This window comes from Muntiacus reevesi, chromosome 17 (assembly GCF_963930625.1).
Source record: "Muntiacus reevesi chromosome 17, mMunRee1.1, whole genome shotgun sequence".
Lineage (NCBI taxonomy): Eukaryota > Metazoa > Chordata > Mammalia > Artiodactyla > Cervidae > Muntiacus > Muntiacus reevesi.
This window is the reverse complement of record NC_089265.1, coordinates 6703165-6718048: the sequence shown is the minus strand read 5'-3', so window position 1 is coordinate 6718048 and position 14884 is coordinate 6703165. Positions and strand designations below refer to the sequence as shown.

Here is a 14884-nt window from a genome sequence, read left to right as displayed (position 1 = left end):
CGTCGTGAGTGGCCCGTCACTCTGCCCCGCTGTGCAGTTGTGATTGGCTGGCAAGGCGGTGTCGTTTGGCCCCGCCCCCGCTTCCCTTTGCCGCGCTAGTGGCTCGGGATTTACCCAAAGGTGGAAAGTGGGATTCCAGCGGGCGGCGCTTGGAGCAGGTGCAGACGCATTCCTGTTCCCGCAGTTGCTGTTTTTTCTCCTCCAGTCGTGAATCTGAGTCAGGAAAGGACTAGCCTTCTCCCTTTGCCTCTAGAGCTCCAGTGAATTGCTGCCCAGAACCTAGGCACCTCAGACATCTCATTTCATCCGTTATTCCGCGGTCACTGTATAAATCACCTGCACGTTTGTGATCCCGTGAATCTCGCCGCAGCTCAATGCTCAGAGAAGGTGTCGAAAGGGAATTTCAAGAGTTTGAAAGAGAGGGTCTCCTTGGACCGCGGGGAGCTGTCTCGGGTGCTGAAGCTTTCCAGTCGTTGGTCTCTGCCAAGACGACACGGAGTCAGGCGGCACACGCTCATTCCCGGCTCATTCACGGCTTCCCCATGCCTTGGATAAGACTCATTGCAGAGTCGTGAATATATCCCTCCGTATCATGGCCTACGTGAGACACTTTCGGACTTTAGTTTCGGGATTTTACTTCTGGGAAGCAGCGCTGCTACTCAGGTGAGTCCACTTCTATTTAACAGTTGGAGAACTCATTCAAGCCTTACAACCACTTGTCATTGATGTAACCAAGAATGCAACTCGAGGTTGACTTGTTGAAAGTGTCCCTTAAATAGTATTGTTTTCTGTCTAGCAATCTGTTTTCTATCTAGCAGTTTGTCTCTTGAGACCGCTAAAATATGTAACTTTGCTTTATTTTCACTAATTAATGTATTTTATTAACTGGCATCTTCTGTTCTTTGCAACAGAGGTTACCCTAGGGAAAAAAAAATATTTCCAAAGCCTAGGATTTTCCTTCTCAAATTGCATTTACAGTTTCTTTTTTCCTAAGTGAATTATAAATTCTGGGTGTTACCCTTGTTTTGAAAGTTAAAAAACATTTAGTAATTAGAAGTGGAACATTACTTGCATTTTAGAAGACAAAAAGTATCTAGAACATAAGCATTTAGTGATCAGAGAAATTCTGAATATTATTTATCTATCCAGGGGTTAAGTTTAAATGAATAAAATAATAAAGGCCTTGAAAGTACTGTTTTCTAAAGAACTTAGTTCATGGAGGCAAAGTGATAAATAAATCATTAGGTATGTTCTATGCCAAGAAAAATCATTTTGTAGAAAGTAATAAGAAGCCTATTGAACAGTAAAATTGTTCTGTGACGTGCTGTTTTCTTATCATCTCCAGTCACATTTGGTAGGCTCTTTTTTCCTTGTTTTTCTTTTTAATTAAATGAGAAGACATGCTAAGCACAAGATCAGTTAATTTAATCCCATTCTCAATGAAACAATATATAAGCCAATGCAAACTTTATTTTACTATTATAATTACCTTAAAATTTCCATTTTATGGTTCACAAGCTTTTCAAAAAGATTGAAATAAAAAATTTGAGTACTAAGTTGTGTGTATAATGATTTCCATTTGATGTATGTAAATATTCTCTCTGGGTTGCTATGTCAATTTTTCATCTTTAGGCACCTTGAAAAATATAGCATATCTCATAAAAACTACCTTTAGTAACCAGGAACTAATTGTGAAGGCTACTATATTTCTGAAATTACTGATTTTTCCTGAAGTAAAGGGTTGAACCATTGTAAATCAGAATGTTTTCAGTGAAAAATATTTTAACATAGTAAATTTTTGTAACTTTACAGCTGGTACAAATTTCATATGTAGTGATAAAAGCAAAGAATGTAGAGCTTTTACATTTATGTAAATTTTATGGAAAAGTGCAAAATTCATGTCATAAGTTGATTATTTTATTATAATTATCTGTTAGTATCTTAGATGATAATATGCATACTTATTTTCTCAAAGAAATCAGAACAGCTTAGTTGATACTTAGATTTAGGAAGTTTAATGTTGATAACTAAAATATTTTGATCGATGAGGTCAAATTTGTATAATAGAAAATCACCATGGTATTTGCTATAATATATTCTTAGAAAGAAGTCATGTTAATTAATATTAAATAATTTAATTTAAAATCCTTCTTATGAATAGTTCAGAAATGTAATCACTCAAAAAAGATATATCCAGTATAGAAATTTGTGCAATACATATATTCTTCATTATTTTCTTTTCTTTCACAAATCAAATAAAAATTTTCTCTTTTTTCTCTTAGATAAAAGTAGCTCATCACTCTGAAGAATTTTTAATCATACATAAAAAAATCAAATATTTTAATTTTTCAGTGATGGTCCTTGAAGGAAAATTTCCTGTAGAAATTTCCTTTTGAAAATGAAGCTCCCTCTACTGGAAATATCTTATAAAATACAGTTTCTTTACAGAAACTCTTTGCTCAGTGAGCCTATTTGTGAGGTATTGAGCAAAAAAGGAAAACATGTAAAGGAAAAATAAATTCAAACAAGTATTGTTTTAAGTTCACAAATATATCTTTTTAATTTAAAAATACTATTTCCAGGGAAATTCAGAAGTAAGGACAACAACCAGAAACCATAGATGGTTATAATTAAATGGCATACTAGTAGACGTGTTTTTTATAGGTTTAGTTTAAAATTTTTTTTAACTGAGATTATAAATACACACAGAAAAGTACAAAAATAGCCATGTTCCATATAAAGTGGCACAAACCTAACGCCCCCATATAAAGAGACCCTGGATCAAGAAGCAGAATTCTCAGTATCACAGAAGCATTCACCCTGCTCCCTCTTACCACCATATCCCTTCCTAAGCATTACTTTGCCTGAAGATAATCTCTATCCTGACTTATGCAACAATAACATTTTTTCCTGCTCTTGAACTGTCTATAAATACTTATTTGGGTCTGCTTTATTTTATGAATTGTATGTGTTTTAGCTATGTTGTAGCATGTAGCAATAACTTATTTTCATTTCTGTATGGTATTCCATTATGTAGGGGGTTCCCTGGTAGCTCAACTGGTGAAGAATCCGCCTGCAATGCAGGAGACTCTGGTTCAATTCCTGGGTAGGGAAGATCCCCTGGAGAAGGGATAGGCTACCCATTCCAGTATTCTTGGTCTTCCCTGGTGGCTCAAATGATTTTTAAAGAATCTGCCTGCAATTCAGGAGACCTGGGTGCGATCCTGGATGAGGAAGATCCCTTGGAGGAGGGCATGGCAACCCACTCCAATATTCTTGCCTGAAGAATCCTCATGGGATCCTGGTGGGCTACAGTTCATGGGGTTGCAAAGAGTCGGACACGACGGACTTACTAAGCCCAGCCCAGCATATTCCATTATATGAAGACATAACAATTTATCCCTTGTCCTACTGAGGAATATTTGGGTATTTTAAAAAAGTTTTTGGTTAGTGCTGCTATGACCCTCCTTGAGCTTGCCTTTTTTGGTGAATACGTGCATTTTGGGGACCATGTGAGTTGGGTCCAAGAGTTTCACTGGGCAAAGAATTGCTGTAATATTGGATGGATATCAGTATGTCTAGCTTTAGTAGATACTGCAAGTTTTCTGACATAGTTGTACCTAGTTACATTTCTGTTAGTAATATATGAAACTTACTGCTATTACTAGTAAAAAATTTTTATCAGTGAAGTATTATTATAAACATTTATAGCACTTCCTTAGACTATTATTGCAAACCCACAGATGTGATTGAAGTTTTTACTTTGGCATAATTTATACATTTTAGTAAATTAGTTTTATTAAAGCAAACAGCAGAACAAAAATATTTACTACTATAGTACAATTAGGAGTATTCATTATCAGAATACACCAGGTTATTAGAAACATAGTGTTTAAAAGGGACTTATTAAAGAGGATAATTCTTTTAATAAATACAAGTCAGAAACAGACATAAGAAATCTAAATTTCCTAGTAGTGAAGTTTTTTAAATTTTCACCCTTTGCTCAGATATTGCTGTTTTTGAAAAAAAATTTTCTTTGGCTTTTGGATTCTAGTTCTCATCCTAGTGAAATAAAGAACAAAACACCAGTGTTCAGCTTTCTTTGAAATGTAAATAAGTGATGATTATGAAGAGCTTGTAGAGCAATTTCCAAAAGCAAGAAAAGTGCCAAAAGTATTCCATCTAAATTAATTATTTTCACAACATGCAATTTTGTTTTTCATCTTGATAGCTTGATAGCAACACAGACTTGCTATTTGGATAAATTATGGTACATTGTGTCAAAAACTGAATGTATGAATTTCAGGCTTTATGATAATCACAAATAAAATATTTTCTTGATTGACTTCAAAGTCTAGGAAAAACATTTTGGCGTAGAATGTCTTGTTTTTTTCCTTTTGGTATGTTTTGGAAGATGGGGAAAATTCTTTTTAATGTTGAGTCTATTTTCTTATGTAAGACTTTGAAGAAAAATGTACTTTAAGGAACAAAGTACTATTATTTATTCTTCTATTATGATAATTTCTTGTATGTAGGTACTGTAGCAGGATTCTATACAGTAAACATAATATATGCTTCTTTCCTTTATTTCTTTAAATACTCATACATTTTCCTAAGTATAGAAGGCTCATGGCCCAGTTCTTTAGTCAATGCCTCAAGCAGTTTGCCCTGCCGATTCAGGAAACAGGAAATAAAAATATTTCCTCCTGTATATAATTTTTCTCTCCCTTGATCCCTTGATATACTGAGGCAAGTCAATCACCAAGTATGTGTTTAATGTGTAATGTTAAGCAATTCAGCAAGATTTTCCACCATATTCTGTGCACACATGTTTGTGCTAGGTACAGTTTGGCCATGGATGATCGAGAAATTATCACCTTTTTCATCCTGAAACTTAGAACCTAGAAGGAAAGAAAATACAAAGGTCCAAGTGACTAAACAACAACAGAAGTGGCAATGTTTTAGGGATTGTGAAACAGGGAAGTTCTCCAGAGAATTAGTACTTGCGCTGGATCTTATAAGATGCTTTTTCAATGGGCAGAAGTGAGATATAAAGAAAATATTCTATTTTCTATTTCATTTCCTATCATTAGGAAATGTATAGGAATGTAAAATCATTCCTATGATACAATCCTATAGAATGCTATGGGAATGGTGATGGCCAAATTCAGTTGAAATATCTCCAGTTCATTGTTTAATTTCGTATCTGCTAGCAACAACTATCAGAGAAGGCGATGGCACCCCACTCCAGTAGTCTTGCCTGGAAAATCCCATGGACAGAGGAGCCTGGTAGGCTGCAGTCCATGGGGTCGCTAAGAGTCGGGCATGACTGAGCAACTTCACTTTCACTTTTCACTTTCATGCATTGGAGAAGGAAATGGCAACCCACTCCTTGCCTGGTGAATCTCAGGGACAGAGGAGCCTAGTGGGCTGCCATCTATGGGGTCGCACAGTCAGACACGACTGAAGCGACTTAGCAGCAGCAGCAAGCAACAACTATAGAGCTCACTACAACAATAAACCTGCTGAAAGGTGGAGGAGTTGCAGCTTCCTTTCATAATGGAATATGGATAAAATTTAGAAGCAAATAATTTAATTATAACTGAATAGTTATCATTATAGGAATGGTCTTGTAACTTGGCTCAATAAAGCTCTACAAATCCTTCTCTCTCAGAGGTAGTGTTTACCTCAAAATTACAATTAATCAGAAGTTTGCTCATAACCATCAGGAATAGTAAAAGCTATAATATGTAGACAGACAACAATGACAAGACTACTAGAAGATAATGACAGTCTGCTTGTTTTAGAATTTGGAGATCATGTTTGAATTTATCATCAAAATATGATCTCTCAAAAAAAAGACTGTCAGGTAGAGGATTTGGATTGTTGGAAGAAAGGATGCCAGTGAATTTGGTTTGGGGTGTTTTGAGTCTGAGACGCTAGCAGTAGATTTGTTATATCTTGCTGTCAGCTGAGAATGTAGTGACCCTGCTTGAACTGTAGATTGAACAGTTAAACTGTTACAAAGGTGATCACACTGTGTGCACAAAAGAAAAAAACAGAAAAAATATTTATCTGAAATGAAGGCAGAACATTTAGAGCAGGCACAGAGAAGTACTCAGAGAGAGTTCTGAGCTAAACAGTGGTGGTGGAACTGGTCATAAACAAGTGACAAAGAAACAGATTTATCATAATTTTATACTGTCGATCTCAAGGACTTGCTTTTATCAATAGCGTGTATCTATCACTTTTCTATAGAGCCTTCAAATGCTCTGTAGGTATGTTATTTACTCAGTCATATCCAACTCTTTGTGACCCCATGTACTGTAGCCCTCCAGGGTCCTCTGTCCAGGGAAGATTCTCCAGGCAAGGATACTGGAGTGGTAGCCATTCCCTTCTGCAGGAGGTTTTCCTGACCCAGGGATCGAACCCAGGTCTCCTATGTTGCAGGCAGATTCTTCACTGTCTGAGCCACCAGGGAATCAATGATCTAATTTCAACTAATCTCATAAGCTAGTCCACGATCATGGATGGTATATTTTACCCACTTAAGTTTCCTGGGGGGATTTTTAAAGGAATTATTTTGGTGAAGATGCATCTTTAACTTTTATTTACTTCACGAAGTATATAACATGGAGCCTCTTTGATTTTCCCAGCAAACCTGTCTCTTAAACTCTTCTCCAAAACTCTTGTCTTATCGTTATACTTGAAATAACTGTACTTATTGAAAATGAACTCCTGTGCATGCAAATGTCCATGTTGAAACAAGGATGGTTTGTCTTTCTCCACTAGAAGAAAGCTATAGTTTTGTTTTGCTTAGGAAAATACATCAAGTAGAGAAACAAGTGAGTCACCTTCAGCTAACTGGTTCTGGAGTGAAGGCAGGCATTCTAAGACAGGACCAACTGTTTGGTAACAAGCAGAAAGTGTGTGAATAGAATGAGCTGTTCAACCAGAGGAAATGAATCTGTTCTAACAATTGCAAGGCAGTCACACACACTTTAGGAAATAAAGTTTGAAATCCTTAGATGCTGGCAGAAGAGGAAACAATAGTAAAATAGTTATTAAGCAGCCTCACTATAAAGCATTCCTGAAATTCAGAATCTCCATACTAGAGATGCTTTTTAGAAGGAAGTATTACCAGTTACCTCTCAGACAACTTAATACACAGAGGCAATAACCTCAGTGGTACAATGAAGAATATCATAAAATGGAAATGCTATCAACATCCTCTGAAATAGTTTATTGCATGGAATAAGTTCCAGTGCGAATGATGAAGAATTCCTAGGAGTTCACGCAAAATTTGCATACAGACAAAAATAACCAATTAGGAACGATCAACTCTGAGATATTTCTGATCCTATTTTACAAACATTGCCAATATAGGATGGTTGGGCTAACATCAGAGACAACTAGTTCATCCAGTATACGACCTATATTTGAAAATCTCTCAAAAATATCTACAACAGGTAGTCATCCTGTGAACATTCAAATGTCCAACAATAAGGTCCTCTTTACCTGAAAAGGAAAACATTTATTAAGCCATTTTAAAAAAAATTTTATTTTATTAGTTGGAGGCCAATTACTTCACGACATTTCAGTGGGTTTTGTCATACATTGACACGAATCAGCCATAGAGTCACACAAATTCCCCATCCCGATCCCCCCCTCCCACCTCCCTCTCCACCCGATTCCTCTGGGTCTTCCCAGTGCACCAGGCCTGAGCACTCGTCTCATGCATCTCACCTGGGCTAGTGATCTGTTTCACCATAGATAATATACATGCTGTTCTTTTGAAACATCCCACCCTCACCTTCTCCCACAGAGTTCAAAAGTCTGTTCTGTACTTCTGTGTCTCTTTTTCTGTTTTGCATATAGGGTTATCATTACAATCTTTCTAAATTCCATATACATGTGTTAGTATGCTGTAATGTTCTTTATCTTTCTGGCTTACTTCACTCTGTATAATGGGCTCCAGTTTCATCCATCTCATTAGAACTGATTCAAATGAATTCTTTTTAACGGCTGAGTAATATTCCATGGTGTACATGTACCACAGCTTTCTTATCCATTCATCTGCTGATGGGCATCTAGGCTGCTTCCATGTCCTGGCTATTATAAACAGTGCTGCGATGAACACTGGGGTGCACGTGTCTCTTTCAGATCTGGTTTCCTCTGTGTGTATGCCCAGAAGTGGTATTGCTGGGTCATATGGCAGTTCTATTTCCAGTTTTTAAAGAAATCTCCACACTGTTTTCCATAGTGGCTGTACTAGTTTGCATTCACACAAACAGTGTAAGAGGGTTCCCTTTTCTCCACACCCTCTCCAGCATTTATTGCTTGTAGACTTTTGGATAGCAGCCATCCTGACTGGCGTGTAATGGTACCTCATTGTGGTTTTGATTTGCATTTCTCTAATAATGAGTGATGTTGATCATCTTTTCATGTGTTTGTTAGCCATCTGTATGTCTTCTTTGGAGAAATGTCTGTTTAGTTCTTTGGCCCATTTTTTGATTGGGTCATTTGTTTTTCTGAAATTGAGCTTCAGGTGTTGCTTGTATATTTTTGAGATTAATCCTTTGTCTATTTCTTCATTTGCTATTATTTTCTCCCACTCTGAGGGCTGTCTTTCACCTTGCTTATAGTTTCCTTTGTAGTGCAGAAGCTTTTAAGTTTCATTAGGTCCCATTTGCTTATTTTTGCTTTTATTTCCAATATTCTGGGAGGTGGGTCATAGAGGATCCTGCTGAGATTTATGTCGGAGAGTGTTTTGCCTATCTTCTCCCCTAGGAGTTTTATAGTTTCTGGTCTTACATTTAGATCTTTAATCCATTTTGAGTTTATTTTTGTGTATGGTGTTAGAAAGTGTTCTAGTTTCATTCTTTTAGAAGTGGTTGACCAGTTTTCCCAGCACCACTTGTTGAAGAGGTTGTCTTTTTTCCATTGTATATCCTTGCCTCCTTTGTCAAAGATAAGGTGTCCATAGGTTCGTGGATTTATCTCTGGGCTTTCTATTCTGTTCCATTGATCTATATTTCTGTCTTTATGCCAGTGCCATACTGTCTTGATGACTGTGGCTTTGTAGTAGAGTCTGAAGTCAGGCAGGTTGATTCCTCCAGTTCCATTCTTCTTTCTCAAGATTACTTTGGCTATTCGTGGTTTTCTGTATTTCCATACAAATTGTGAAATTATTTGTTCTAGTTCTGTGACAAATACCGTTGGTAGCTTGATAGGGATTGCATTGAATCTATAGATTGCTTTGGGTAGAATAGCCATTTTGACAATATTGATTCTTCCATTCCATGAACACGGTATGTTTCTCCATCTGTTTGTGTCCTCTTTGATTTCTTTCATCAGTGTTTTATAGTTTTCTATGTACAGATCTTTTGTTTCTTTAGGTAGATATACTCCTAAGTATTTAATCTTTTTGTTGCAATGGTGAATGGTATTGTTTCCTTAATTTCTCTTTCTGTTTTTTCATTGTTAGTATATAGGAATGCAAGGGATTTCTGTGTGTTAATTTTATATCCTGCAACTTTACTATATTCATTGATTAGCTCTAGTAATTTTCTGGAAGAGTCTTTAGTGTTTTCTAGTATTAAGCCATTTTAATAATAAATAAAAAACAAAATGTCATTTTATTTTCTCCTGGCCATAGGAAACTTTCTCTTGCCACCTGTGGTTTCCCCTTCCTGCCAATATTTGTTTGTGTATTTCTTCTTCTTCTTTTTTTAATGCTTGCCTCTTTACCGAAAATGACCCATGGAGAATGTTTTCTATTTGAGGCAGGTTTTGAGTCGATAGCCTTTTCCATGTGGTTGCTCCTTGCATGAAGCTTATATGCTCCAGGTCTAGAGTGCCTGTATCTCTAGAATCTCTTTGTAGCATTATAAACATCTATTCAGCAATTATTACATTCTAGGAAGAGTGCAATGTGCTTGGGGCAACAGAATCTCAACTCTCTATAATAAACCATTATGGGTGTGTGTGTGCATGCACACATCACCTTCACGTGTATGTTTTAGGTTTTCATGCAGGTCTTGTCTCTCCCTCTTAATTGTTAGTCCCATGAGGATTGGATTGTTTTTGGTCTTGCTTTACTGCCGTAATATTTAATTCAATGTCATGCGTGGAGTAGAGCTCCGTAAGCAACAAATAAATACCGAGATGATGCATCTGTCGCCTCTCTTTATCTATAATTTTAGATTTGAATTTTATTTAAATCTGTGTTATTACTTGGAATGAGAAGGGAATCTTGTGCTTTAGACACCATAAAGGATATAAAATCAAATAAGATGCCTTGTAGACATTACCTGCTCTGAGAAGAAGTTGTAAAACAGATAAAAATTGTCAGCACCTAGTGGAAAAATAATGGATTTACTTCTCCTTATCACCATGAGAAATTGAAATTTCTATTGTATAATGCATTATTTCTCAAACTATTTTTCCCATCATTGACTCCTAAAGAGCTTTTTGAGAGATATTTTTAGACTTTCTAATTGACTGCATGAAATTATAATATCACTGTGTATTATATATTTGCTCATGTGTGGTATATAGATACAAATACATAGAGATAGATCTGTGCTTTATATGTAAGAAGAATAAAATTTTTCAACCTAGAATCTGTTTGGAAATAAAAAAATAATCAGTAATACAATATCAAATGCCATAAAAACAAAAAGAAGTGTAGAAGATTATTAGTCACCTTTTCAAGAGCACTCTATGTGCAAAAGCACATGTGCAAATATGTTATCATAATATGAATGGTGAGTTAAAGGAAAAGATAGCCAAAAAGATTCCCCTTTTAAAAATTAGTTTTTATTGGAGTAGAGTGACTTTACATTGTTGTGTTAATTTCTACTGTACAGCAAAATGCATCAGCCATGTGTATACTCATAGCTCTTCCCTTTTGGACTTCCTCCCCATTCAGGTCACCACAGTACATTAAGTAGAGTTCCTGTATTACACAATGTGTTCTCATTAGTTATCTCTTTTATACATAGTATCAATAGTGTAATCCTTGTATCCCAAGAGGCTATAACAAGGTAAAGTAACAGTGGACACAGTGAGATTGATAGTTCCTGATTTGTTTGCTTAATTTTGTGTTTACAGTGAAAGGGAATTTGAGCTTGCTTACATCTTGGAGAAAGAAGTCAGTAGATTAGGAAATGCTTAGAAAGATGCAAGAAGGTTCAGAAGAGAAGAGGCAATGTCACTGATGAGATGAAAAGAAAGAGTTTTCAGAGCAGTAGTTAAAGGGTAACTTTTGAACCAGAAGCGTGTAAGTCTTTCTCTGGGACTAGATGCAGAGTGTGACAGAAGTAGAGACGGGAACTAAGATTTTGTAATTCAGCGGCTGAGCACTCAGTTCTCTCTTTGAAGTGGGAGACAAGGTCATTAGTCTGGGATAAAGATGAACAACAAAGCAGACAGGTTTAGGCTGATTTAGCAGTTACAAAACATAGAATAGAGCCAAGTCCATATTACTTCTGCTACAAGGCGGGCTGTGCTCCCAGCTCTCTTAGAAGGGTTGGTCCAGCCTGCTACAGCAGAAGCCCCCTTCACCCTGCAGAAGAGCGGAATGAATTCTAGGATGCGATCTTTATTTTTTTAATTGATTGATGATGGGCTTACAGTATTGGTTTGATTTCTGTCAGACATCAACATGCATTAACTATAGGTGTACATATGTCCCCTCCCTCTTGAGTCTCCCTCCAAGCTCCCACCCATTCCCATCCCTCTAGGTTATTACAGAACCCCAGTGTGAGTTCCCTGAGTCTACAGCTAATTCCCATTGGCTGTCTGTTTACATACACTAGTGTATATGCTTCCATGCTACTCTTCATTCATCTCACCCTCTCTTCTCCCCCACTCTTTTCCCTGAGTCTGTTCCCTATGTCTGCATCTCCGTTGCTGCTCTGTGAACAGATTCGTCGTCAGTACCATCCTAGATTCCATATATATGCATTACCCACTTAGGACATGATCTTTATTCAGGCCTCACTCATTTAGGTGGCAAAGCCAGAGATAGAACTCACATCACCTAATTCAAATGAACTGCTTATTTTTCCAAAGAAGTACAGTTATTTATGTTCTCCTCCGGTAGAAAAGAAAAGATCATACCCTTCTTTAAAAGGTGAAATATGACTCATTCAGTTAAAATCACAGTAAGAGTTTTTATTAACAGTTTCATAAAAAAAAATCTAAGAATGAGACCCACTTTCAAACTTTCTGCTCTTCTCAGAGATCTATACATGCACACAGTGTAGGTGTGTACACTCACATCTCTGACCCTTTTCTTTTGCATCTTGAAAATAGGTAGTCTTTTCCTATGAGGCATTATCTCTGGGGATTTTGTTGTGCTTGATTAAAGGAAAACATATATTCTTATAGGAAGAGGAAACAATGTCTAAAATGGGAAGCTTTTATAATCTTTTTGTTTCCCAGGAAACTGTAAATGTCTTGCTCAAAATGATTGATGTAAAGGGGAAGAAAGACTGGAGATGAAGCTGAGTATTAGCTGAATATTAGCTTTAACTAATTGATATAACTAATTGATTTAAGGTAACCAACTGATTTAAGGTACAATCACTGATTGTATCTTGCTAAGATCTTCCCTCTCTTAATTTTTAAAATTAATTTATTTTAATTGGAGGCTAATTACTTTACAATATTGTAGTAGTTTTTGCCATACATTGACGTGAATCAGCCATGGGTGTACACCCTCTCTTAATTTTGAAAAAAATATAATCCAATAAAACCTTGATATATAGTCTCATTTTCACTAGAGGGAATTGAACAACATACTCACCGCTATGTTTACCTTTCCTTACCACTTCCAGTTATAAACTCCTTTATGCTTTATTGTTAATTCCCTTCATTCTGCATCATTTCTCTATCATTAAGGAATGTAACAATCAGGTAAATGTAGGGCTTCTGTCACCACAGAAAAAAAGTGTCCAGTAACTCAGATATGCTTAAGTCAGAACACATTTCACTGAAAGGTGACATTAACATAAACATTTGTCGTCACACAAAAGGGAAAAGCTACCATAACCTGAATAAGTCAGTGCTCTGCTGGTTCAATATTATTATGGAAGACACCCGAGTATGGCTCTGTTTTAATATTCTGTGTACACATCTTTTCAGATTCAGAGACCCAGAGATTGGTGCTTTAAAATATCATTCTTTTATGCCCTCAATCTGGTTGATTTGGGGATTTATAAAAACACATTTTATTAGTAAGCATTCATTGATGCAAGCACGATCAGTTCAAAGTCAGGCAATACTATTTCTGCTGTATCATTTCTTTTGTAAGTATAACTCAGTTAAACATCTCAAGTAAAAGGATGATTTCTGTATCACTCACTTCTGGCTGGTGGGATTACAGTCCTTTTACCCCCTTATTTTTGCGATATTTTTAGGAAATTTTGGGTACAGTCGACATAGACTAAAATGAAATTTACAGAATGTTTATAAAACAAGCTTTATGCACATTTTAAAGGTCTAAGAAGTGTTTTGTCAAATAAGATTCAGAAGAAAAATACAGTTCTTAACATTCCCCGCACATTGGTTTGATGTAATCACTTCTTAATCATCACTAGTTCCGAAACCACACACTTCAGGATAGGGAACACATGTAAATCCATGGCTGATTCATGTCAATGTATGGCAAAAACCACTACAATATTGTAAAGTAATTAGCCTCCAGCTAACAAAAATAAATGGAGAAAAAATCTGTTAATAAAAAACAAAAAAACAAAAAACCACACACAGTGATGTTTGGACATGTTAAACTGGTTGAGGTATATTTGGAATAGAAGAAACAATATACTCTTGGATTGAATTTCAGAGTACTCACACTTTATCAAATTGAGTTGTTGTTGTTTAGTTGCTAAGTTGTGTCACCTGTTTCACGACCTCATGGACTGCAGCCCGTCAGGCTCCTGTGTCCATGGGATTTCCCAGGCCAGAATACTGGAGTTGTTACCATTTCCTTCTCCACAGGATCTTCCTGACCCAGGGATGTAACCTGCGTCTTCTGCATTGGCAGGCAGATTCTTCACCACTGAGCCACCAAGGAAGCCAGTGAAGTTGTATATTAGTGCTATTTGTTGATTTAGTTCCAGTGAGATGATGAGTGATGGGATCCAGTCTCTGCTTCATTACTCAAAGTTTCCAGCTAGCAGAGGAGATCATGGCATGAAAGTGTTAGGTGTCCACAATGGAAACGGGTGATTGATAAGAACAGATGACCTGTAAGAATCCAGTGTAGAAGAGACCAGTTCCCACTCAGTTAAGCTAATAAAGGCAATGTGGAGGACCTGGCATTTAAACAAAAGAACTAATAAAATTGTTTAAGACAAACATGTGATTGGGGCACATTCTGGGTTTTGAAGGATTACCACTGAAACTCCTAGGGTGCCCTGAGTCTTTCCTGACTGAAGGAAAATTAAGTCTGTTCTTCCAAGAAGATTTTACCTTTCTAATTTTGATTTTGTTGATGACTCAGTGTTTTTATTAGCTTTATTATCCAAGAGTACACCGTACTCCAGAGTCAGATAAAAATCCCTGGTCATTTTTCAGTTGCAAAAAGTAATATTTAGAGGTGGTGAAGTAATTTATGCCTCCTGGTGTGTGTGTGTTTTTGTGTGTGTGGTGAGTGGACACAATTTAAATAAGAGAGTTTCAGAAGATCATTTGTAGAGATTAGGGTTTAGAATCAGGCTAAAGGAGGAAGTTTTTTTTTTAGGATAAGTCAGAGTGAAAAGAAAGAATACCCATTCCCAGAAGCAAGAGAGGGTCAATGTTATTTTTGAAATTCATGATTGGCTTGAAGAAATCAAGTGGTATTTCACTGATTTGACAAAGAAAAGGTGAT

General features: G+C 36.5%; 1 protein-coding gene across 2 annotated transcripts in view; it reads left to right on the top strand.

The window, feature by feature from the left end:
• Positions 1–542: 542 nt before the first annotated feature.
• The window catches only part of GLRA3 (glycine receptor alpha 3), a 177353-nt gene continuing 163011 nt past the window's right edge, over positions 543–14884 (top strand). Inside the window, exon 1 of one of the 2 annotated variants that reach the window (XM_065908200.1) lies at positions 543–663. In XM_065908200.1, coding sequence (XP_065764272.1) covers positions 593–663 — 71 coding nt within the window. In that variant the 5' untranslated portion in view covers positions 543–592. The remainder of the gene's footprint in view (positions 664–14884) is intronic. The other variant, XM_065908201.1, reaches the window with a different exon arrangement.